The 25997-nt window shown below is 35.0% G+C and overlaps 1 protein-coding gene across 4 annotated transcripts in view; it reads left to right on the top strand.

Moving 5' to 3' along the window:
• Positions 1–25997, top strand: part of LOC145260612 (uncharacterized) — a 160368-nt gene that overhangs the window by 126537 nt on the left and 7834 nt on the right. For 2 of the 4 annotated variants that reach the window (XM_080118908.1, XM_080118909.1), the window contains exons 6-10: positions 4472–4518; positions 6639–6768; positions 8395–8476; positions 14955–15040; positions 17759–17953. In XM_080118908.1, coding sequence (XP_079975034.1) covers positions 4472–4518; positions 6639–6768; positions 8395–8476; positions 14955–15040; positions 17759–17953 — 540 coding nt within the window. The remainder of the gene's footprint in view (positions 1–4471; positions 4519–6638; positions 6769–8394; positions 8477–14954; positions 15041–17758; positions 17954–25997) is intronic. The other 2 variants (XM_080118910.1, XM_080118911.1) reach the window with 1 other exon arrangement.

Here is a 25997-nt window from a genome sequence, read left to right on the forward strand (position 1 = left end):
AAAAATACTTTTTTTACTGATGGTTTAAAAATACTTTTTTTACTGACGATTTAAAAATACTTTTTTTACTGATGATTTAAAAATACTTTTTTTTACTGATGGTTTAAAAATACTTTTTTTACTGATGATTTAAAAATACTTTTTTTACTGATGATTTAAAAATACTTTTTTTACTGATGGTTTAAAAATACTTTTTTACTGATGATTTAAAAATACTTTTTTTACTGATGATTTAAAAATACTTTTTTACTGATGATTTAAAAATACTTTTTTTACTGATGATTTAAAAATACTTTTTTTACTGATGATTTAAAAATACTTTTTTTACTGATGATTTAAAAATACTTTTTTTACTGATGGTTTAAAAATACTTTTTTTACTGATGATTTAAAAATACTTTTTTTACTGATGATTTAAAAATACTTTTTTTACTGATGATTTAAAAATACTTTTTTTACTGATGATTTAAAAATACTTTTTTTACTGATGGTTTAAAAATACTTTTTTACTGATGATTTAAAAATACTTTTTTTACTGATGGTTTAAAAATACTTTTTTTACTGATGATTTAAAAATACTTTTTTTACTGATGATTTAAAAATACTTTTTTTACTGATGATTTAAAAATACTTTTTTTACTGATGATTTAAAAATACTTTTTTTACTGATGGTTTAAAAATACTTTTTTACTGATGGTTTAAAAATACTTTTTTTACTGATGGTTTAAAAATACTTTTTTTACTGATGATTTAAAAATACTTTTTTTACTGATGATTTAAAAATACTTTTTTTACTGATGATTTAAAAATACTTTTTTTACTGATGATTTAAAAATACTTTTTTTTACTGATGGTTTAGAAATACTTTTTTTACTGATGATTTAAAAATACTTTTTTTTACTGATGGTTTAGAAATACTTTTTTTACTGATGATTTAAAAATACTTTTTTTACTGATGATTTAAAAATACTTTTTTTACTGATGATTTAAAAATACTTTTTTTTACTGATGGTTTAAAAATACTTTTTTTTACTGATGGTTTAGAAATACTTTTTTTACTGATGATTTAAAAATACTTTTTTTACTGATGATTTAAAAATACTTTTTTTACTGATGATTTAAAAATACTTTTTTTTACTGATGGTTTAAAAATACTTTTTTTACTGATGATTTAAAAATACTTTTTTTACTGATGATTTAAAAATACTTTTTTTACTGATGGTTTAAAAATACTTTTTTACTGATGATTTAAAAATACTTTTTTTACTGATGATTTAAAAATACTTTTTTTTACTGATGATTTAAAAATACTTTTTTTACTGATGATTTAAAAATACTTTTTTTACTAATGATTTAAAAATACTTTTTTTACTGATGGTTTAGAAATACTTTTTTTACTGATGATTTAAAAATACTTTTTTTACTGATGATTTAAAAATACTTTTTTTTACTGATGATTTAAAAATACTTTTTTTACTGATGGTTTAAAAATACTTTTTTTACTGATGATTTAAAAATACTTTTTTTACTGATGATTTAAAAATACTTTTTTTACTGATGGTTTAAAATCAATAAATATTTATTATTACTACCAGCAGTGGAGTTTTGTTTTTAACAAAATCAAATAAAAAAGATAATTAAAGGAATCGTTTTGGCATTGGAAAATATGCACTAATTTTTCCGATTCCGATACCCCAAAAAGTCTCGATTTTTTTTTATTCCCGATTCCGATTAATCGTCCCAACACTAATAGTAATCAATTTAACATGGTTCATCATCAAATCGGATGTTTATATACAAGTCCATCTATAATTATAGAATGCAGAACTTAGATTGAAATACAACAAAACCGTTTTTTTTATTATTATTTCTATTCATTCCAAACAAGTTGTTAATTTATTTACTGCGGACTATTATCCTCATCTTTCTTAGATGTTGTTTCACGACGTTTCGGCCAACTACTCCTCTGGTCTTCATCAAGTGGTAACCGTGACGAGATAGGAACTCTGAATCTCCTAACTGCATTCTCAGCAATCACTGCCATCCATAGTTGTTGTCGTCTCACCACGTTTTGACCAAGAAAGTCTCTGGCCGGCTTTGGGTAGGATGAAACCCCTATCTTCAGACAATTCCCATCTGTAACCATAGAGATTCAATGTCTCTATCATCTGCACCACGGATGGATGGCAGTAATGGCTGAGAATGCAGTTAGGAGATTCAGTTCCTATCCCGTTGCGGTTACCACCTTTTTTTTTTTTTTTACATTTTCACCTCAAACAAGGCATATTGCCACTTTGATGTAGGGGGCTACTATCAGGGGCAGCAACTACTGGGGCACTATGTTGGAATTTGGGCAACAAGATGTCGGTTCACGTTGCACTTGAACTTCTGCATGTCAGTACAGTTAGGGAAGCAGGAACCTGGAATGGAATTCCAGAGTCTAGCAGTTCTGGGGAAGAAACTACTAGAGTAGAAAGATCTTTTACATCTAGGGATCTCTACTGTGTGGGGGTGGGATTTAGCTGCCAGTCGTGTTTGTCGAGGGTGTCTACACCATGGAGGCACAAGTGTCTGCAGTTCACCAGAGCATTCGCCATTAAAATACTTGTAGAACAGGCAAAGGGATGCAACATTTCGTCGATGGGACAGAAGCTGAAGCTTAGATGCCAGTTCAGGGCCTATCAGATTGGCGACTCTCTTTTGAACCTTGTCTAGGAGCGAGAGAATAGTAGCAGATGCACCAGCCCTAATGTGACAGCAATACTCCATATATGGGCGAATGATGGCTTATAGAGGTACAGGATACTTTCGGGTGTTAGTAGTTTTCTATCACGGTAGAGAGAACCTACCTTCTTCGCAGTGGCCCTGGCAATGCTTTCAATGTAATTGTTCCAACTCATGTTTCCTGTGAACGTTAGGCCAAGCAGTTTGAAAGATGTACTCTCAGATAAAGAGTTATTGGCCATTGCTATTGGTGGCAGAGAAGGTTTCTTGTAATTATTGCAGGAAGCCAGTTTAGTCTTGGCATCATTGAATGTGACCATCCATTTTTGTCCCCATTCCACTACAGATTGGAGGTCATCCTCTAGTGTTTTTGCCATTTCTTTAGATATGTGTTCATTTGTTTTCCTTTCATGCCTGTTATAGAGTGAGGTGTCATCAGCATATATACCCATCTCAGAGGCAATTTTGTCAGGGAAGTCATTAATGAATATTAGGAACAATAGAGGTCCAAGGATAGACCCCTGAGGCACTCCCGCATTTATATCATATTGTTTAGATGTACGACCGCTGAGGACAACCTGGATTTTTCTCTTATCTAAGAAGGATTTAATTATGTTAAGTATTCTACCAGTGATACCCTATGATCTAATTTTCCTGAGGAGACCCTCATGCCATACCCTGTCAAAAGCCTAGATATACCTAGAGCTACCACTCTGCCCTCCCCCGCTTAGTTCAGTGAATGGTATATACATTCAGAGATTACAGTGAGGATGTCAGCTGTGGAACGGGCTTGTCTAAATCCATATTGTTTGTCAGTCAGAAGTTTAGCATCTGTAAGGTGATGGACTAGAGCATGGGTAATTATGATCTCAAATATTTTGCCGAGAAGTGGAAGGAGGCTAATGGGGCGATAATTTGATGGGTCAGTTCTTTCGCCAGAATTCTGGAATACTGGTACCACAGAAGCAGTTTTCCAACAGCCCGGAAAGCAAGATTCATTAAGGCATTTGTTGTAGAGTTTGGAGAGAACTGGAGCTACTTCGGCTGAGCACTTTTTTAATAGCACAGTTGGGATGAGATCGGGTCCACATGCTTTTGATGTGTCAAGATTTTTTATGGTAGCATGCACCTGAGCAGGGGTGATTTTTAAATCGTCTAGCGTGGCGTCTGTCCGCAAAGGAAAGTCAGGCAGGAAGTGGTTGGAAGAGTCCAGTGTGGAGTTTGAGGCAAACCGACTGGCAAGCATATTAGCCTTGTTGGTTGCTGAGCAAACAACCTAATGATTGATGAAGGCCAGAGGAATAGTTGGCCGAAATGTCGTGAAACAACAGCTAAGAAAGATGAGGATAACAGTCCGCAATAAATAAATTAAGAAATAATGAATTCCAATTAAAAATAATACATATAAGGCACATTATCACTGAAATATATGGCCTATTGTGAATTGAGGACCATGCTTACAGGAACACTCTACGTGGGGAGTTGAGCAGTGAAATATCTGTTCACTTTACATTTAAATTTCTGCATGTTAGTACAGTCAGGGAAGATAGAACAGGATGAGGATTCCGAAGCAGTTTGAGGGAATAACCTGGGGACCTCTACAGTGAAGGGTTGGGATTTTGCTGCTTATCGGGTTAGTTGGGGATGTTTATGCCGAGGTGGCGAATGAAAGTTAAAAGAGCAGCATGTTACCCGCATAAAGAATTGAATAAATATAAAGAAGTATTTGATTTCTTCTTCTCTTTTAGGAAATGGATTTGGTGACACAAGTGCACAATTATTGGCTTTCGTTTTGGTATGTACGTCGAGATTTTATTGACTTTATTTTTAATTAAAACGAAAAACAATTTTTTTCTTTGTTAATTAGAAAAATCTCTCTTTTAAGCTATCTAAATAAATTCATCATCGACTTAGAAAGATCATTCTTAATTCAATATTTTTATCATATTTACTATAGATGAGTATTAACACACACACGCACACACACACACACACACACACACACACACACACACACGCACACACACACATATCTATATATCTATAAAAGTGAAATTGTCTGTCTGTCTCTTTGTGTGTCTGTGTGTGTACATTTCCCTGCCAAACTACTCTGTCAATTTTCAGTCTACAGACTCGAGATTTAACATAAGGGGTAGTGAGATTTGGAACAATCTTTTTACATTAAGATTTTGTTCCTTAGAAGCGCTGGTTGAATTTGAATTAAATAAGATACGTATTATATACGTTTGAAGCCAAAACAACGCATTGTTACAAAATAAATAGACATTTATTTTGTTTGAAATTTATGTTAAAGTTCATAAATATATTTCGAAGGAAACCTTCATCGTCAGTATGTCATTTTTTTTTTTTTTTTTGCCATGTTGTTGATGGAGCAGAGAATCAGCAAATATAAGTTAAACTTAAAAACTACCGTAGAAACACCAAACGGACTTATATTTGCTAATTCTCTGCTTTATCAACAACATGGAAAAAAAAAAAAAAAAGACATACTGAAGATGAAGGTTTCCTTCGAAATATATTTATGAATTTTAACGTAAATTTCAAACAAAATAAATGTCTGTTTATTTTGTAACAATGTGTTGTTTTTGTTTCAAACATGTATAATACGTATCTTATTTAATTCAAAATCTTTTTAATCGGTTTTCAGTCAGATATTTGGCTGTCAAGGGGTAAAAGTTCAACGATTTGACCTTTGAAAACTCTACCAAACTCCTTCGCCAATTTTGGGTCTAAGCACTTGTAATTTTAAATGTACGTTACTTGGACATGGATCAAACTTTTAATTTGATTTGAGCCCAAAAAATAAACGCTAAGAGGTCAAAATTGGGGTCAAAGTTTCAAAAAATTTGACCTCTTTGGTCTCTACCAAATTACCCAGCCAATTTCTGGTCTAAACATTTGAAATTTTACATAAAGGGTATTCAGAGATAGGGTAAGCTTTTTAATCTGTTTGGGTCGAAAGGCCTTGCCACTGGTCTTTCCAGTGAGGCAAGTTAATTGCTTGTCGCCTGAGTGCCCCTACTGGGGAATGCCGACGGGGGTGGCTAGGTAATTTTTGATGAGGCAAGAGTGCCCCCCTTTAGAGGAGCTTGCCTATTTCCACCTTCCGGCCTTGTGCCACATTTTGGTGTGGTGGACACCAAATAAATAGCTACCCCATTACATGTCGTTAGGATGGTATGTGTCTCCTAGCGGCTTCGGCTGCAGGGAGACAGGGTAGTAGTACTCGTCAAGGATTTGTCACTTGACACTCAGCCCAACAGGTGTGGGTCTGGGAACTGGCCCAGAACCTGTTGGATTGAGGTACGTCGCCTGGGTAATACCTAGGAGGTCCACCCTCCCAGGCCTTGCCAGTGGGCTTTCCGGTGGAGTAAGTTCATTGCTTACTGCCTGAGACGCCCCTACCGGGGAATGCCGACGGGGTTACTCAGGCAAATTTTATAATTGCAGGAGTGCCCCTCCTTTAGGGGCGCCTGCTGGATCCCCACTTTCCGGCCTTGTGCCACATTTTGCCGAGGTGGGCAGCAAATAACTACCCCATTACACATCCAAAATATTGCAACAATTGTGACAACAGCATATTCTCTTCATTGTTTTGACTCTCGAGTGTATATCCGTTGACATCTTATATGTTTTTATATAGAGTGCTGTGATTCTCGGTTGATTAACTGTGTCTAAGTGTGTCGGATGTATACTCAAGAGTCAAAAGGGTGCTGAGAATATTCTGTTGTCCCAGTCTTAGTCATTACTGACCAGCCATGGCACTCTTTACATATCGTCACCATTGAATCCATTTCTGCACCATTGTGAGCAACTCAGCCATGCTAATGTCCGCGATGTCTTTCACGTTGTCTAACATTCTTGTTTTTGGTATTTCACATCCTCTTTTGCCAGGAGTTGTACCAAAGAGTCTATTCTGGCCACATGTCTCAAAAATCGCAATTTCCTGTCATTGAGGTTGTCCAGCAGACTTTGGCATGGTCCAGTCTTCTCCAGCACCTATTCGTCTGTATGTTTTGTTAAGGTTGAGTATTTGGTCTCTAGTTTTTTCTCCTGGCCTGAAACCAGTCTGCTCTATGCTATGATTTTAATATTATTTTATTACTGTGACACAAGATGATAATTTGGTTGTTGCTACATTCAAATGTGTCGCCTTTTTCAGAAATGTGACGAATATTGATGTTCTCCAGTCAGACAGCCATTCTTTTTGTTTCCAAATCGCTGCATTGGATGATGTTGTTGTATCCTTTCTTCAAAAGTTCAGCTGGAAGATCATCTATTCCTGGAGATTTGCCTGCCTTCAAGTCTCTAATTGTTTATTCAACTTCTGCATATGTTGGTGGGGGTTCATCTTCTTGCCCCCCCCCCCTTGCATGTTGCTCAGCTGGTCGGGTGTTTGATTTCTTTTAAAGATTTTAAATATATTCTGCTTAAATTTATATTTTTCTTTGAACCTGGCAGCCTTTATTTTATATCTTGGACGTTTCACAGCCAGATTTTCCACAGTACCAAAATCAACAGAGTCGAGGCTATTTTTAAAATAACCTTTTCTCTGTTGAGATTGCGGTATGTAGCTGGCCCTGTGTAGTTCTACAAGATCTACCCTCCTAGGCTTTATCTTCTCTCTTTGACCAGGGGTTAGTTAATTGTTAATCACCTGAGGCACCCTCATGGAGAATGCCGACAGAGCTGTCCAGCCATTTTTTGGTAGGTCAGAGAGTTTCTCTTTGGGAGCACTGACTCTTCAATCTCACTTTCCAACCCTTGTGTCACATTTCTCTTGGAACAGAAAGAACGTTTTTTTGTTTTTCTTTTCTTTTTTTATTTAATGAAGGGAAAGTTTCTTCCAAAATATCAAAATATTTTCAGTGCTTGTGCAGTGTAATGGGTTTTCTAATAAAGAGAAAGTTTCTTCCAAAATATCAAAATATTTTCAGTGCTTGTGCAGTGTAATGGGTTTTCTAATAAAGAGAAAGTTTCTTCCAAAATATCAAAATATTTTCAGTGCTTGTGCAGTATAATGGGTTTTCAAATAAATGCATTTTAGGTATAAAAGCAAGAAAAAAAAAACATGTTTACGTACTTACATGTCATGTCGAAATTAGTAAAACTTCCAAAAAATACGAAAAATAATCAAGTAGAAATAAAATATATCGAATTGTAAAAGTTTTATTGTATTTGTTAATGTTGAAGAGTTCTTAAAATCCAGGGGAGGTAACTGCAATCTATGATTTGACAAATCTGCCATCTCAAAATATAAAAATGGTGAACTGCTAATATCCATGATATTTTGTAAAAAATAATTCTAGCAGATCTTCTACTCAAACATTAATTTGGAGAATTTTTCTAATTTTGACATGCCATGGAAGTACATAATTGTGTTTCTACATAAAATGCAATTTTTTAAAATCTCGTTATGTTCCACAAGTACCATATTTTCTAGCAACTCTGATTTTATTAACAGTAAGTGAATAAAAATGTGCTGTAACAGTGCGATTTACTGAAAAAATAGATAATTTTGAAGTATTGTATTTTTCTGCATTGCATACAGCCATATTAAATACCTGATATAAATCTGATAGCATTAACAAATATTTCTGTTCTTGAAGGACTCTCTTTTTGCTATTCTATTTTTGGTTCACTTCGACAGCAACATCCATCAATCAGGGAACTCCAATTAGCAGCAAACGAATTGGAGCACCAAACAGCAAAAGCAATCGGTGACAATTTGGGTACGTATTTATTATTCCTGATATTCATAAATGACCTCCCTGATGAAATTGTCTTCGAGATGGGTATATTTGCTAATGTTCAATATGGTTTCCATTCTACTAGATCTACAGCAGACGTGCTTACAGTTATATCTCATAGGATTAGTAGATCTTCTCTAGGGCAATCGCACTTGACATATCAAAGGCCTTTGATAAGGTATGGCATAAAGGTCTACTTCAAAAGATCTCCAACTATGGTATAGCTAGAAATGTCTTCTCAATTATTAAATTATTTCTCTCTGATAGATTCATAAGAATAGTGGTTGATGGGCAGAAATCAGAAGCTCTCAGTATTAATGCTGGAGTCCCTCAGAGGTCCATCCTGGGCCCAACTCTCTTCATTAATGATCTTCCAAATCACATCCTTACATCATTCGTAGATATTTGTGCTCACGACACTACATCAAAGACCGTAAACGACCAAGTTCTCTCTGATTCTCTCTCCTCTGATCTTGAGCATGTAGTAAAATGGGGAAAGAGGTGGCTGGTTACTTTTAATGCATCTAAAACCAAGCTTCTATCTCTACACCATCTACATTCTGATTCCAATCTGGCATCAGTTGAAATGTATGGCTCTTGTGTAGGAAAGGCTTCATGTTTTGACAAACTTCTGGGCTTGACCATTACTCCTGACGTGAAATGAAATGCGTATATCACATCCATTGCCAAGGTCACTGGAAAAATGGTGGGATCCCTCTACCGCTCCAGTAGATATCTTACTCTTGATGCGATTCTCTACCTATATAAAAGCAAGGGTCGGTCAATGCTGAAGTATTGTTGCCACATCTGGGAAGGAGCTGCTGGAAGCAGCTTATCCTGCCTTGACAGAGTTCAAAATAGACTTCGTAGCTTTTCTCTTCCCTGCAACCACAGAAGAGATGTTGCGAGCCTGTCTCTACTTTATCATTATTTTCATGGCAAGTGCTCATCTGAGCTTCAATCTATGGTCCCCCCTCGCCAAACCTTCACGAAAAACACTTGTCTAGCTGAAACCACTATCAATAACTTCCCCCACTCTTTATCTGTGCCTAAACCTAAACGCAGATTCCATGAACAAAGCTTCTTTATTAGAACTTCAAGCCTGTGGAACTCTGTTCCGATTGTCTTCTTTCCAGCTGACTACAATCTGATTGTCTTCAAATCCAACGTAAACAAGTTCTTGATAAACCATCCCCCTAAGTAATCCAATTTACAAAATTTCCACTACTTATGTTTACTATACTATAATCACATTGACTAATGTATACCCATCAACCCTTACCCTCGAGTGGCTTTCAGGCCTTGATAAGTGGTGATTTCTGTGTAAAAAAAAAAAAAAAAGTTACCACACTTTATAACAGACACGAGGGGAAAATGAATGAACACATATACAATGCAATGGCGGAAACCCTAGAGGAAAGCCTCCAGTCTGTAGTTGAATAGGTACAAAAATGGATGGCAACATTCAGTGCTGCTAAGACTAAACTTCTTTCCTTTAATAATTACAAGAAACCTTCTCAACCACTAATAACCATGGCGTATTATACATTACCTGAAAGTATTTCATTCAAACTTCTCGGCTTAACATTCATGGGGAACATGGGTTGGAACAAATACATTGAGGGCATTGCCAAGGCTGCTGCAAAGAAGGTGGGCTCTCTCTACCATGCTAGAGAGTTACTTACGCCTGAGAGTATCCTGTACTTCTACAAGGCCACCATTTGAAGTATTGTTGTCACATTTTGTGCATTTGGTGCATCTGCTATTAATATCTCACACTTAGACAGGGTTTTAAAGAGAGTAGCCAACCTAATAGGTCCCGTATTATCAGCTAAGCTCCAACTGCTGTCCCACCGATGAAATGTTGCCCCCTCTGCCTGTTTTACAAGTATTTTAATGGTAGATGCTCCAACAAACTACAAGCCCTTGTCCCTCCTTGACATAAACACCCTGACAAACCTGACAAACAACAAGATCCCACCCCCACACAGTAGAAATCCTTAGATGTAAGAAAGGTTTTTACTTTAATAGTTTTTTCCACAGAATTGCTAGACTTTTTTTTTTTTTTTACATAGGCATCACCAATTATCAAAGCCAAGCGGCCACTCGACGATAAGGGTTAAGGGATGTACAGTAGTCAATTGGACAATTTAGTAATCGTTAGTAATGGAAATCCCATAAACTTGTTAACTTAAATGGAATTCCCTTCTGCGTTCCTGCTTCTCGGACTGTACTGACATGCAGAAGTTCAAGTGTAACGTAAACAGACTTCTTGCTGCTCAACTCCCTACATAGTATCCCTGCAAATTATGTCCCCCGTAGTAGCCCCTACATCAAAGTGGCACTGTGCCTTGTTTGAGGTGAAAATGCAATAAATAAACAAAAAAAAAAAAAATGTATAAACGAAGTATGTAAACTGGCTTGAGTAGTGAAACATTTCACCAATTTTAATACATTCCTTAAAAGGGTGTTACTGAAAAGTTTTAACACTAAATCGAGTGGCCTATAAACAACTCTTTTCGTCATAGTTTGAAAAAAAAAAACACACACACACACACACATACACACATACTTCGTTTCTATTTATGGAGCAAGGTCAATGAAAAAATTATCGCTCCTTATTAGAACTAAGGGAGATAATTACTTATAACTATTAGACACACTACGTCTACTTTCTTTTGAAAATATAAACCTCTACTTTCCCCATCTACAAACTGTAATACATTGATATAATGTTAAAATCAATAGTTATCGATACCTCCATTAAGTCTTGAAAGACAAAGGATACTCCCTGTAGGGGCAGCTGCGTGTGTAATTGTGAGGCAAGGGTTGTGCAATATCCAACCACACATCTCCTGAATCAGCATTGTTTGAGTCCAGTGGCAAGGAGAAGTCCAGCACGACTGGAAGCAATGCTGAGATAAGTAGAGAGCACATACAGCACCTGGAAGTTCCAAATGGTTACCCATCTGATACTGGCCAGGTTCACCGTTGCTTAACTTCAGTGATCTAATGGGAACCGGTGTGTCAAACATAGTTATGTCAAACGTCAGTAGTTAAGATATGTTATTATCATATAAAAAAATATTTTTTTAATGCCTGAACCGAACAAAAAAAAAAATAAATAAAAAAAAAAAAGAAGACTCGTTTAATTTTCTTAACTTCTTTGGGTGTGTCTTATCGAAAGTGTGTCTTATCGAACTTGGCAATCTTTTTGTTCTTGCAAGGACAAATGGCATAACGGATAATGTAAAAGATAAAACCCAATTCTAAGCAAAATCCTTTGGGAAGTTGAGGGTTGAACATTTAGTGCAGGCAAGATGATAAATAAAATTGTAGTCGGAATAAATGCATTTCAGGTATAAAAAAAAAAAAAATATGTTTACAATTTACAAGAATACAAGTTATCAATGCTCATCTAAAAAATTCAGAAACATAACCAATTTTATGAATTATCATCATCATCATCATTGGTATAACCTTCTATTGGGCCGCTTATAAAACTAACCCATCTCTGACCAAGTCTTTATTTATTCTTCCTGAATTTCATTCTTTTCGCTTCCACCCATGTACTATGCAGCAGAAAGATTCTGAGTTCGACAAGATACACCTGAAAAAAGTCGGAGGTTACATCTTTTTCACTTTATTAAGACATGGTTATAAAACCGTTAGCAATAAACAGAGTCTACTAAGCTAATTAGGAAATGCATAAAAATTAGGAATATCACGATAGTTAGCCAATACACAACTCCAAAAATGTGACAAAATAAAAAAAAAGAAGGAAAAAGATTAATAAAAAAAAAAGGAGAAACAGCAAAGTGACTCCGTAATACACAACAACAGTCTCCAAGGATTCTCATACAACAGTGTCTGCACAACCTCCTTTTATGCAGTCGAGCAGCAATATTTTGAACATGAGCAACGAGATTTTGAGTCACTTTGCGAAACCACTAGTTATAAAAGTTGTGGTCGCCACCATTTTGATTCTTTCTCCACCCTTTCTCTCCTGACAGTTTGATTGCACATGACGCACATACATGTGGACGCCTTAATGGTAAGACATTTTCTTGGTTTCCACAATTTTCCTTCAGGACTGCAGAACACGATGCAAAAGGAGATTGCCGGTATGTCTGTGAGCAAATACCAATGTGATTATGCAGAGTGTCTTATGTGAATGTATATCATTGCAGATTTGGTCTGTTTAGCCACAGCACAGGGCAGTATTAATCGAAATGTTGTGAAAATAACACTAACGATGAAAACAATATTCCAAATAATTCAAATTATCAAAAATACAAGTCCAAATGGTTCATTAGGTACGAATCTTAAAAAAATCGATAAAATATTTTATTACTAGCTGGACATGTGGAAATTCCACAGCGGAATCTTTAATATGTAATATATTGTTGCTGGGCATGCTGTGGGCGTTCAGCATGAATGAAGACACCATCATATTATTCTAGCCCTTTTGTTAAAACTGTATTGCCCCCCCCCTTACTAAAATAATAACTGTGATATACTGCTTGGGCTGATTATTTCAAATCATAAAAATTTACAAGTCCAAATGATTCATTAGGTACGAATCTTAAAAAAAAATAATAATTTATTATTGTATATTATTATTTTTTTTTAATCCTTTGAGATGAGACTTCATAATTTGTGTATCCATTTTTTTTTTTTTTTGCAGTCTATTATCCTTATCTTCATGGTTGTTGTTTCATCATGGTTCAGCCAACTCATCCTCCGGCCTTCCTTCGGGATCCTTGGTGCAATCTTGAATGCCTACTAGACACTACATCCTACCCAAAGCAGGCCAGAGGATTAGTCGGCCAAACCGTGGTGAGACAACAACAACTATGGAAGGCAGTAATTACTGGGGATACAGTTACAAGACTCAGCATTACTATCCCGTCACAGTTAATCACCTGAAGAAGGCCAGAGAATGAGCAGGCCAAACAACAACTATAAAGATGAGGATAACAGTCCGCAAAAGAATGAATACACATTTATTATTGCTCATAAACAATTTCTGAAAAATCTGTCATTGACATAAAAACTGAAACTGTGACACTAACTCTAGACGGGTTTAACCATCTTTTTTTGGAAATATGAATTCATAAGCAGTCCCCATTGTATCCCTGTTAGGTATATCTCCGTTAGGGAAGCTGACAGTGCAACTCTTGTAGGGAGGTGCTCCTACATGCAGCACCTGGTATTCTCAAATTGGTCACCCATCTGGTACTAACCAGGCTCAACATTGCTTCATTTTTGTGATCTAATGAGAATTGGTATGTCAACGTGAGTATTCCATATATTGACATGTATGATATTGCTGCTACAGTAGTTTAAAGTAAAATTAACTGTATTATTGATTCAATATTACTGATTTAATATTACTGATTCAATATTACTGATTTAATATTACTGATTTAATATTACTGATTCAATATTACTGATTCAATATTACTGATTTAATATTACTGATTCAATATTACTGATTCAATATTACTGATTTAATATTACTGATTTAATATTACTGATTCAATATTACTGATTCAATATTACTGATTCACTATTACTGATTTATTATTACTGATTTAATATTACCGATTTAATATTACTGATTTAATATTACTGATTCAATATTACTGATTTAATATTACTGATTTAATATTACTGATTCAATATTACTGATTCAATATTACTGATTTAATATTACTGATTTAATATTACTGATTCAATATTACTGATTTAATATTATTGATTTAATATTACTGATTCAATATTACTGATTTAATATTACTGATTCAATATTACTGATTTAATATTACTGATTTAATATTACTGATTCAATATTACTGATTCAATATTACTGATTTAATATTACTGATTCAATATTACTGATTCAATATTACTGATTTAATATTACTGATTTAATATTACTGATTTAATATTACTGATTCAATATTACTGATTCACTATTACTGATTTATTATTACTGATTTAATATTACCGATTTAATATTACTGATTTAATATTACTGATTCAATATTACTGATTTAATATTACTGATTTAATATTACTGATTCAATATTACTGATTTAATATTATTGATTTAATATTACTGATTCAATATTACTGATTTAATATTACTGATTCAATATTACTGATTTAATATTACTGATTTAATATTACTGATTCAATATTACTGATTCAATATTACTGATTTAATATTACTGATTCAATATTACTGATTCAATATTACTGATTTAATATTACTGATTTAATATTACTGATTTAATATTACTGATTCAATATTACTGATTCACTATTACTGATTTATTATTACTGATTTAATATTACCGATTTAATATTACTGATTTAATATTACTGATTCAATATTACTGATTTAATATTACTGATTCAATATTACCGATTCAAGTTTTTATTTCTATGTTAGGTAACAATGCAGTACTGGATACGCTTGACCTCAGTCGGAACCACTTTCGGCATCAAGGCGCTGTGGCAATCGCAAAAGGTATAAAGGTAAGTTAATATTTAACTTGACAATGTTCCCAAGTGGTAACATATAAAAAATTCCCTCAGCCCATATAAAAGATTCTCTTAGCAAACTCAATTCTATATATTTAGAGAGAACTTGAATGCCTACTAGACACTATCCTCGAGTGTCTAAGGCCTCTCTGTACAGAGGTTTGTCAGAACAACCTGACATGTGAATAATTTTCCCTAAAAGTAAACCCTGACCAAATATTCAAGATCACATAATACTCGCTGCCTAAAGAAGATCTCCTCTCTATGGCTAACTTACAAGCTTTTACAAGGAATGGTGCACCTTCTCCAAGTGATGTTACCTCAAGTAATAGCACGAACCTGGGTACTCTACCAGACTAGATAAATTCTTGTCCTGGAATCCAGTTAGACCAAGAAACTAAAACGAAAGACATACTGCAACATATGAAAATGTTTAATAGGAGAGAGGGAAATTATGTTCTAAATTTCTTTATTCAGTATTTGAGAGATAAAGAACTTTAATGGAACATTCGAATATCGATGTATCTCATATAGCGTTCAAGTGTTAGACTCAGGTTGTGAGCCCCTTGATTTCTGAGAACTTCGACTGAAGTAAAATAAAACAACAAAAAAAATAGTCAGCTCTCTCGACCCAGTGGAACATCAGTGCTCACCCTTTATTTCAAATTTCGTTCTCTTGTTTTTCCCTAATTCTTTTTCAATTGGTGACCGTAATTCTGAAAATTGTTTTCCCTCGTATATTCCTTAATGCAAAATAACTCAATTAATCGAACAATGGATGTATATATTTTCCTCTCAAACTTGAAATTATCAAATTAATCACTCTCGCATTCCAAATGCAAACTCTACTCACCTCATTGATCTACATCTCGTTACCATCTAAACTATAATGCTTATTTATTATTCTGCTTTTTCGATCATTCTGATTGATCCTATTACATCTGAACTTGACCAAGTAAAAACATGGCTTGGGGAAGATAGAAAAAAATGTCACAAGAATCAAAAACAAAAAAAAACACTATTGAATTTTTGAGATGAGAATTGATGATACATCTTATTTATATTGTTTGACCTACTGTTCTATCTTGATTATTCTTACGTTTCAGCCGATGTAACCTCCGACCTTCTCCAGGTGTATCCCAATAATGGTTCTTATTTGTAAACTAGACTTTTTAAAAGCAGTCAACAGTTATTGCCCATGGATGTAGAATGAGTGCTTTAAGCCAAATCAATGATTGAATACGATTAAATTTGTGATCATTTTTTGCATTAAACACTAAACTCTGGATCGAACGAATACCATAATACTTAGTCCACTGCACCTTATCGGAACAAAGCTCTATACAAAATTTTGGCCAGATTAGCTCAATAGTTTCCGAGAAAAAGTGGAATGGACAAAAAGATAAAGTGAAATATAATAGAGATGTTAGCAAAAAAAAAAGAAAATGTGTTTCATTTTTTTTTTCCATAAACAGAAACACATCACATATTTTGAATTATAGAAAAAATACAGAGGCGACGGATCTTCACAAGATAAGTATCATTTTAAAGCTCGACCCTTTGGACGACAAATATTGAAACATTGGTCAAAAACATTAATTCCTTCACCCTCAACTAGGCAGTTTTCTACAAAGAGAGATCGTTTTTTGGCGCCGCCATTTTTCCAAGTCATCGTATCGATTGGATTGACTCTGCTTAATTTCAACGTTCCAAACTGTCGGTTGGACGATGGAGACATCGGCAAAGACGTCACGTTTTTTTTCCTCCTTCCGTTACAGGTTCGAGCCTGCTTGCCTACTACCACTTTTTCTTTTCTTTTTTTTTCTCTCCACCCAAACTGCCTACTGTTGTTTCGCCCCCTCCCTCCACCCTCTACTACCAATTCATCTTTTTTTAATCGCCTACTCCTGGGGTTCCTTACTCAACCCAGGCAACGCCAGGGAACCCCTCTGCTATACCACTTTTTTAAAAACACCTTTTGGGGTTCCTTACTACACTTTCACGCACCCCGGCAATGCTGGGTACCCCTGCTAGTTCACCAATAAGAGCCATCGTCAAGATACATCTGAAGAAGGTCGAAGCTTACATCGGCTGAAACATTGTAAAAATGACACCTAAGATAAGAACGGCAGTCTGAACAATCCAAAAGAAGAAACCTTTATAAAATTTCATAAAAATTTGTCGCTCCTACTCTGGTAGGGAGAAGATTTATAAAGAATCAAGTGTGAAGTTGGGCAGGCAGTGCTTATTCACATTACATTTAAATTTCTGCATGTTGATGCAGTCAGTGAAACAGGGAGCAAAGAAGGAATTTGAAAGGTAAGCGATCTGAGCAAACCTTGCATGTTAGTTATAATGGATTCGGTTGTGAAGGCGTCATTACCATGGCGACTGCATTGGCATCGAACAAGACTGCAAAAGCTGGATATATTGATCCCCCTTTTTTTCCACAAACTATTCAAGAAACGTCTCCACAACACAGACAAACCAAGATACACTTCCCAGTAAGTGATAGTGTCAGTTAGCGAGTTTGAGAGATTTCTCACCATCATTTACCACATTTCCTCCAGCATTCTCTTTTTCATGCTTCTCATTCATTTTCATACATCAGTGGTTGTCGCATCATTGTTTTAATCTAAGCAGAAATGAATTAGAATCAATATTCGGCATTACAAAACACTAAAAGCCTTTTGGTTTTGTTGTTTTTTTAAGGAAAACAGTACACTAGTAACGTTGGATATTAGTTATAATGGATTTGGTTCTGAAGGCCTCATTGCAATGGCGGCTGCATTGGCATCGAACAAGACTCTGCAAAAACTGGATATTTCCCACAACCGCATCACAGATGAAGGCATCTCCGCACTATGTTCCAGTCTGAATATAAATGGCAGTTTATTACACCTTAAAGTAAGCATCTTTCTCATTTTGCACTGTCCTATTCTTTGTTGGAAGCAAACTCTGTTCATGGAAATTCAGTCTATTCTTTACGTTTATGAATTTTTGAGATGAAAATTGGTTATTCGTATTACTTGGATTCATTGGATTACTGTTCTAATCTTGATTGCCATTTTCAAAATGTTTCGTAACCTCCGACCTCCAGGTATATCTTGTTGAACTCGAGAATATAGGAGTCGGCATGCTATCACCATCAATTAAATAAAGAATTCTGTTCAAAATTCCGTCCAAATTCCTGAGTTCAACAGAAATATTTCAGAGTTCGACAAGATACACATGAAGAAGGTCGGCGATTACATTGACCAAAACGTTGTGAAAACGGCACTCAAGACGATAACAGTAGTCTGATGAATCCAAATAATACACTATTCTTTACTGGAAAAAAACTCTGTTCATGGAAATTCGGTTTGACGTTACACACAGAGAAAAAGAAATTTTTTGTAGTGGTAGAGAGACGAGTTCTTGCTGTGAATGTCTTGCAGGGTCCGTGGCACAGTGGATAGAGGCGTGATTAAAAGTCGAATATGAACAAATAAAATCATAGAGGAATAAAAGACGAATCAAATTAGGTATAGGTTGTTTAAACAGTTACAATCAATCTACATATTGGCCTTTTGGTCAAGATCAAAGTGTAGTATCTGTTCTTCAGATGCTGCACTTCCATTTTTTGTTCTCTTTCGGCGGAGGAGAAATCCTTCACGACTGAGACAATTTTTATTTTTGTACCTTTTCTCCACGTTAAAAAAACGACCCTGGTGTCTAACTCTGTCCCGTGGGGAGGCACAGTAAATAGGTACAATCAATTTCGCTTAAATTTTCGACTTTCTTTTTGGTGGCACTGTATATACCTATATATAAATATGCATATACACACACGTATTTATGTATACATATGTACATACAAACATATGTACATATAAATATATATATATATATATATATATATATAAATACATATACATACATACATACAAATATATATATATATACATGCATATACACATACACATAAACACACACACACACACACACACACACACATATATATATATATATATATATATATATATATATATATATATATATATACACACACACACACACACACACAATCCAGAAGTACAAATTAGTTTATTGCTCTTGACATATCAAAGGCCTTTGATAGTGTATGGCATAAAGGGTTACTTCACAAGATCTCTAGCTATGGTATAGCTGGAAATGTCTTCTCAATTATTAAATCATTTTTCTCTGATAGGTTCATAAGAGTAGTAGTTGATGGGCAAAAATCAGAAGCTCACAGTATTAATGCTGGAGTCCCTCAGGGGTCCATCCTGGGTCCAACTCTTTTCCTGATCTATATTAATGATCTTCCAAATCACATATTTACATCATTCATAGACATTTATGCTGATGACACTACCATTTACGAGGGGCGTGCAATAAGTAATGCACCTGACCCACTTCCAGGTGTCTGATTTAACTGAAATTTTGCATGTGCAATGATTGATATTTCTACGGGTTATGTAGCAGATTACAGCTCTGAACTTATTGTGGTTTCTGTTTTACAGGTGTTTGAACTGAGTCAGGTGTGAAATGGAGCCTGTTGAATGTCGAGCAGTGATCCGGTTTTTGTATTTGAAAGGACGCACACCACAGGAGACTTTTGATGAAATGACAGAAACTTATGGTGATAATGCCCCATCATATGACCTTGTAAAACGCTGGTATCGTGAATATCTAACATGGCCGGAAGTCTGTGGAAACAGCTCCCAGACCTGGTCGCCTCCCTTCTGCCAAGTTGAGGCTGCTATTTTGGAAGATTGGCGCATTACTATTCGCCAAATAGCCCAAGCTGTCAAGATTAGTACAGGGTCTGTGGAAACTATCATTCATGACCATTTGCATATGCATAAGGTGTCTGCCAGATGGATTCCCAGGTTGCTCACACCATTCCAGAAGCGAGAACGCGTCGAGTGCTCGAGGATGAATTTGAAGATGTGCCAATAAGATGAGTCAAAGTTTTTCAAAAGACTGATTACACAGGATGAAACCTGGGTCCATCACTATGATCCAGAGACCAAAGCCCAGTCAATGCAGTGGAAGCACTTGAACTCATCATCTCCAAAGAAGGCAAGGGTGCAGCCCTCCGCTGGCAAGGTCATGTTCACAGTCTTCTGGGACCAGGACGGAGTAGTGATGACAGATTTCCTGGCAAAGGGTACCACAATTACAGGAGCCTATTATGCTTCACTTTTGAGGAAACTAAGGGAAGCTATCAAAATCAAGAGGCTGGGCAAGATCAGCAAAGGTACCCTCCTCCTGCAGGACAATGCTCCGGTCCACAACTCGCATGTCGCCAGATCAGAAGCACGGGCATGTGGTTATGAAATCCTTCCCCACCTCCCTACTCTCCTGACCTTGCACCCTCTGACTTTCACCTCTTCCCAGCCATGAAGTTGTTTTTGAAAGGAAAGCGTTTCCCAGATGATACAGCCTTGCTTTCTGAAGTCACGTCGTGGTTGAAGGACCAACATGGGGTGTTCTACAAAAACAGTCTCCAGAGCTGCATCAAACAATGGGAGAAATGCATAACTCTAGGTGGTTCCTATGTCGAGAAAGACTAATAACTGTGCCGTTTCATTGCTTTACTGCTATGGGAAGTGGGTCAGAGGCATTACTTATTGCATGCCTTTTGTATGGTAGCACATCTAAGACCATAAACGACCAAGTTCTCTCTGATTCTCTCTCCTCTGATCTTGAGCACGTGGTACAATGGGGAAAGGAGTGGCTGGTTACTTTTAATGCATCAAAAACCAAGCTTCTATCTTTACATTATCAACGTTCTGATCCCCATCTGGCATCAATTGAAATGAATGGCTCTCGTCTTGGGGAGGCCTCATGTTTTGACAAGCTTCTGGGCTTCACTTTTACTCCTGATCTTAAATGGAACACGTACATCACATCTGTTGCCAAGTCCGCTGGAAAAATGGTGGGATCCTTCTATCGATCCAGTAAATATCTCACTGCTGATGCAATTCTCTATCTATATAAGAGCCAGGTACGTTCAAGGATGGGCAGGAGCTGCTAGAAAGGATTTGATAGAGTTCAAAATAGACTTTGTAGCCTCGTAGGAGATGTCCTTTTCTCTTCTCTCTAACCTCTATCTCACAGGAGTTATGTTGCGAGTTTATCTCTGCTTTATCGTTATTTTCATGGAAAGTGCTCGACTGAGCTTCAATCTATGGTCTCCTTTCGCCAAACTTTCACAAGAAACACTCGTCTAGCTGAAAACACTATCAATAATCCCCCCCCCACTCTTTATCTGTGCCTAAACCTAAACGTAGATTCCACGAACAAAACTTCTTTCTTAGAAGTGCACGCCTGTGGAATTGTCTTCCGTTTTCCTGCTTTCCAGCTGACTACAATATGATTGTCTTCAAGTCCAACGTAAACAAGTTCTTGATGAGCCACTCCACTTAAATTAACAAATTTACCGAATTTCCATTACTAACGATTACTATATTGTCCAATTGACTACTGTACACTCTTAACCCTTCACATCGAGTGGTCTCTGGCCTTGATAAGTTGTTATGCCAATGTAAAAAAAAAACCCAAAAGCTTAATATTTATGTAGTAATCCCAACCAAATAAAAAAAGCTCAATAGGAAATAGAGCTTTTCATAAAAGAACACAATTAAAGACTAAATTATAATTTATAAGAATTTATTGTTTGAAAGTATATTGATAAAGTAATATTAAGATTTCCTTAATCCGTTGAGTTACAAAGAATGCATTCTTTTCATCAGAGGAAAGATATTTGCAAATAATTATTATAGCAAAGCTATGAATTTGCTGGTACTGACATAAATTGAAACTGCATTATATGAAAACGAATTATATATGCAAAAAAGTTAGTGTAAAGAGTTTATGAAATGGGGAAAATAAATGGAAAATGAAAAAAAAATATAAAATAAAAATGCAAATGCAAGGATTGCTTCAAAAGGTGAATTGGTCATAAGATTTATTTTTCTCATTAGAAGTAGTTCGAATTGTAATGTTTACAAAGCGATCAAAAATAAGCCCAATCCAATTTATTTGTAGAAAAACCAGTTTTCAAGTGATCGAGGAAGAATATTATTTTTTCATTTTAGCGGAAGTGAAAGGGAAGAAAACGTGATTTTATAATACAGATAAAATGATTGATTAGAGCAACACCATCATAATCGTTATATCTGTAGAGGAAGAAGTCCTTATTTTTCTCTATAAATATTTAGTCTTCTCACTGCTACCAGTTGACACCGGGACCTATTCTACATTTTCCTACAATACATTCATTGCACTCATTGTAACTGGTTATTAGCTACCTACATATAACATAATCTTTTCATTACCCGATTCAAAAAATAATAAATTCTCCCTTCTCAAAATCCGCCTCATCTGATTGACTAAGACTAGCCAATTCTATTATTCCAGAATCCACTTCTTCATACATAAACGAATGCTCAAGAATTTTTTCCAATATGGTGGCGCTCTCTACATGATGCAGTCATGCTGAAAAAAAATGCTCATAATTTGGGACATTTTTTTAAATACTTATATTACATTTTTTTACATTTACTATTACTGTGGACGATTTTCATTACATAATTTTCTACAATTGCTATCATGTCAACTGCTTCCAACCCTTGCATGATGCTACTTTTTTTGTTGTTTTCGTTTGGTGACAGACAAACAAATTATAATTTTTCCTTTATATAAAACACATTATTAGACCTAAAGGTTTAAATAAAAACAGAAAAAATATCATTTTCATTATTTTTTCATTTTTGCTTATTGAATTTTTGCATATTGCTTTTAAAATTTGGTCTTTCTAAAGTTTGATAGATTGGTCTTGTTAAGGCTAAATTTGTCCTTTTATATGCTCTTAATTAAAACATGGTTTCATGAAAGAGCATAAAAAAGGGCAAATTTGGCTTTAAAAATGCTAATCTGTCAAACCTTAGAAAGGCCACATTTTACAAGCAATATGGCGGACTCGATTGTCATAGATTTAGTCTAATAAAAATCATGGAAAAATAATAAAAATGAAATTTTTTCTGATTTTATTTCAGCCTTTGGATCGATTAATGTGTTCTATATAAACATAAATGGTTTCTTATAATTTTTGTGTCTGTCAAATAATTTACACCGCTAAACTACACATTTACCCTAAATTACATTGCCTATGGAAACACTTCTTTGCTATATATTTGTTTTTTACTTCTCTTTTCCGGACTCATTATTGACACTCAGACATTAACTTTTTTTTTTGGTAAATTTTTACCTTAGCACCAACTTACCAATTTTCTTTAAAATGATGACTTTTAAGTTTTCGACTATGATTATTAAGACAATCTCTTTTAACTTTGGCGGAGACAAATAATTTTTGAGATATACAAACATGCATTATGCACTGTACTGCAGTGGCTGCCAGATTTATATGCACACGTAATAAATAAATCTACTTCTCTTCGACCGACACTGCCATCCCCCATTTTTTGGGGCTGAGGGGAGGGGATTATAGTCTTTGCGGATGTGTATGCTGATAACGAATATCAAGGTTAAATTTGGGGCAAATAGTTTGACAACCTCGACCCCTCATAAAATGGCGTGTCTATTTCAAAAGCCATTCCTAGCAAGATATACAAAATTTTAATTATCTGACAAGGAGCACATATAAACAAGAAAAACCTTATTCCATGGAGTTTCAAAAAATGCAATTCTTCTTATTAAGAAGAAGAGTTTAGAATTGGTATTGCTAATTGTGTTGTATTGTTACATCTAATACGAGGGAACATCGTGTGATCGTCTAGTGGTCCAGTCTATTTGTTCATATGCCGTTGCGTGTGTGTGTCGTACATGTATTTTTGAGACATACTTTCATGCGTCGTCAATGTTGGTCCACCTGAATTCATCTCGTGATGTAACCCTTAGCACATCTGCTGTAGATCTTGTGTTTTATATATATTGAGATATACAAACTGGTACCTATTCTGGGATGAAGATTTATTCACTGGTACCTATTTTGGGATGAAGATTTATTCACTCCAAACGATGAATTGGTTTTATAGTTTTTTATTCACCTTCTAGATGTCAACTGCAGAAGGACGGAAGTGAATCTCTGGCTTGTGTGGTGTACGTCAGCGACACCCCCCCGCCCCAGTGAAGGGGAGGGAACGACTGTTAAGCCATACGTCACCTTCTATGTCTAAAACCAATCTCCACGATCCAACTAACCTGATCACGTGGCTCACATGCACATCTGATCAGCTGACCCTCCCTTCCTGTCAACGTGTCTACAATATAATTTACACACCTCCCTTTCTCTCTCTTTCTCAATCCATTCTCTAACATTCCTTCCCCCATTATTTATCAAAATGTATGGTGAAGACCTACATTTTCTACTGCCCACATTTACTAAGGGAATCCTAAGCTCTCCCCACTGGCAAAGGAACTGTCATACCATTATCCAATAAATCATAACATCTAATAAATAAAATAACATCCACAAATAATACCATGTGGTGCGAATCCTTGTGCCCTCGAAGGTCAACCTCCCTGTGACCCCATGGCCCCCATCTCACATCTTAGGATCATGCAGAGATCATGATATCTTTCGTCACGCTATAACATGTTTCCATAAGCACATGACTCCTACGAGATAAAAGATTTCTCTTATAACATTACGAGAACATTTTCCTATGTCTCCTGCCAAATTACGTATCCGGAGAAAAATCCCACGAAAAAAAAAAGAAACAAAAAAAAATATTTTCCACGACCATTTCGAAAATTAAAATAAATATCGACTGAACCTTTGACTCTTCCAAAACTTAAGAACCTGTTGACTCCTTATTCATAACCCAGTAGTGTCTTTTTTTTTCTATTTCCTACACTGCTTAAATCTTATTTCTTTCTCTTTTTTCCCTATTTTATTATTATTATTATTATTATTATTATTATTATTATTATTATTATTATTATTAATTAATTAATTAATTAACAACATGTTCTTACTTTTAAATTAATCATTATTTCAATAAACCTCACAAGGCAAAGATTCACTCCTCCATTCTGCGAAAAAAAAAATACATGTCAAAGAACAAGAAAAACCTGCACAATACCGATTTGAGAAAACATCAATTACATAATAATAATAATAATAATAATAATAATAATAATAATAATAATAAATTTAATAAGCATTCACAAAGTCTCATCTCACCCAGAATAAAATTTCAAATAACAAAACACAGATTCGTGGAAACCCAAAATTGTCCACGTCATCAAATTCTAAGTTCGGCTGCATTACCATTTCGCAAAATATCAAAAATAAAAAAAATCACAGTCGTTTACAAAAAATACATAGACATACACAATTAAAATATAGTCGTTTACAAAAGAACTAAAACGACTCACTTATAAACTTCCAGACAATCCTTCATCAAACAAAAGTTTGACAATAAAATAACAGATCGATGGAACTAAAATTGTCTATGTCACCCAACTCTGGGTTTTTTTTTTTTAAAGAAAAAAAAATCACATTTTACTTATTCGAGTGATTATTTTATGGCCTCTTGCCATTTCCTCTTCTGCCCTTTATGCTATGTCAGTAGCATTCCATTTGCTCCCTGACGCTGGACAGGAATATATTTCTCTCTGCTATATTGGAAAAACTTTTTTTTCCCAGGTCGGTACTGGCGACTGCCTTTCTTAGCGAAAAATATCAGGACTTCCACACATGAATTTTTCCATGTTGATCCTACTCGAAATCAACGGAAATCTCATCACTCTTTTTTGTTTCCTTAATCTAAAAAAACATACATTATAATTACATTATACCAATTACAAGCATTTAAATTAATGAACAACATTTTTCCACACCAGAAAAAAAAATTCCTAAGAAAAAAACCGTACAATTAGAGAAAAAAAATGAATATAATTTGAATGTGTCTATTTT

This window comes from Euprymna scolopes, chromosome 36 (assembly GCF_053919585.1).
Source record: "Euprymna scolopes isolate OS-2025 chromosome 36, ASM5391958v1, whole genome shotgun sequence".
NCBI classification, from domain to species: Eukaryota; Metazoa; Mollusca; class Cephalopoda; order Sepiida; family Sepiolidae; genus Euprymna; species Euprymna scolopes.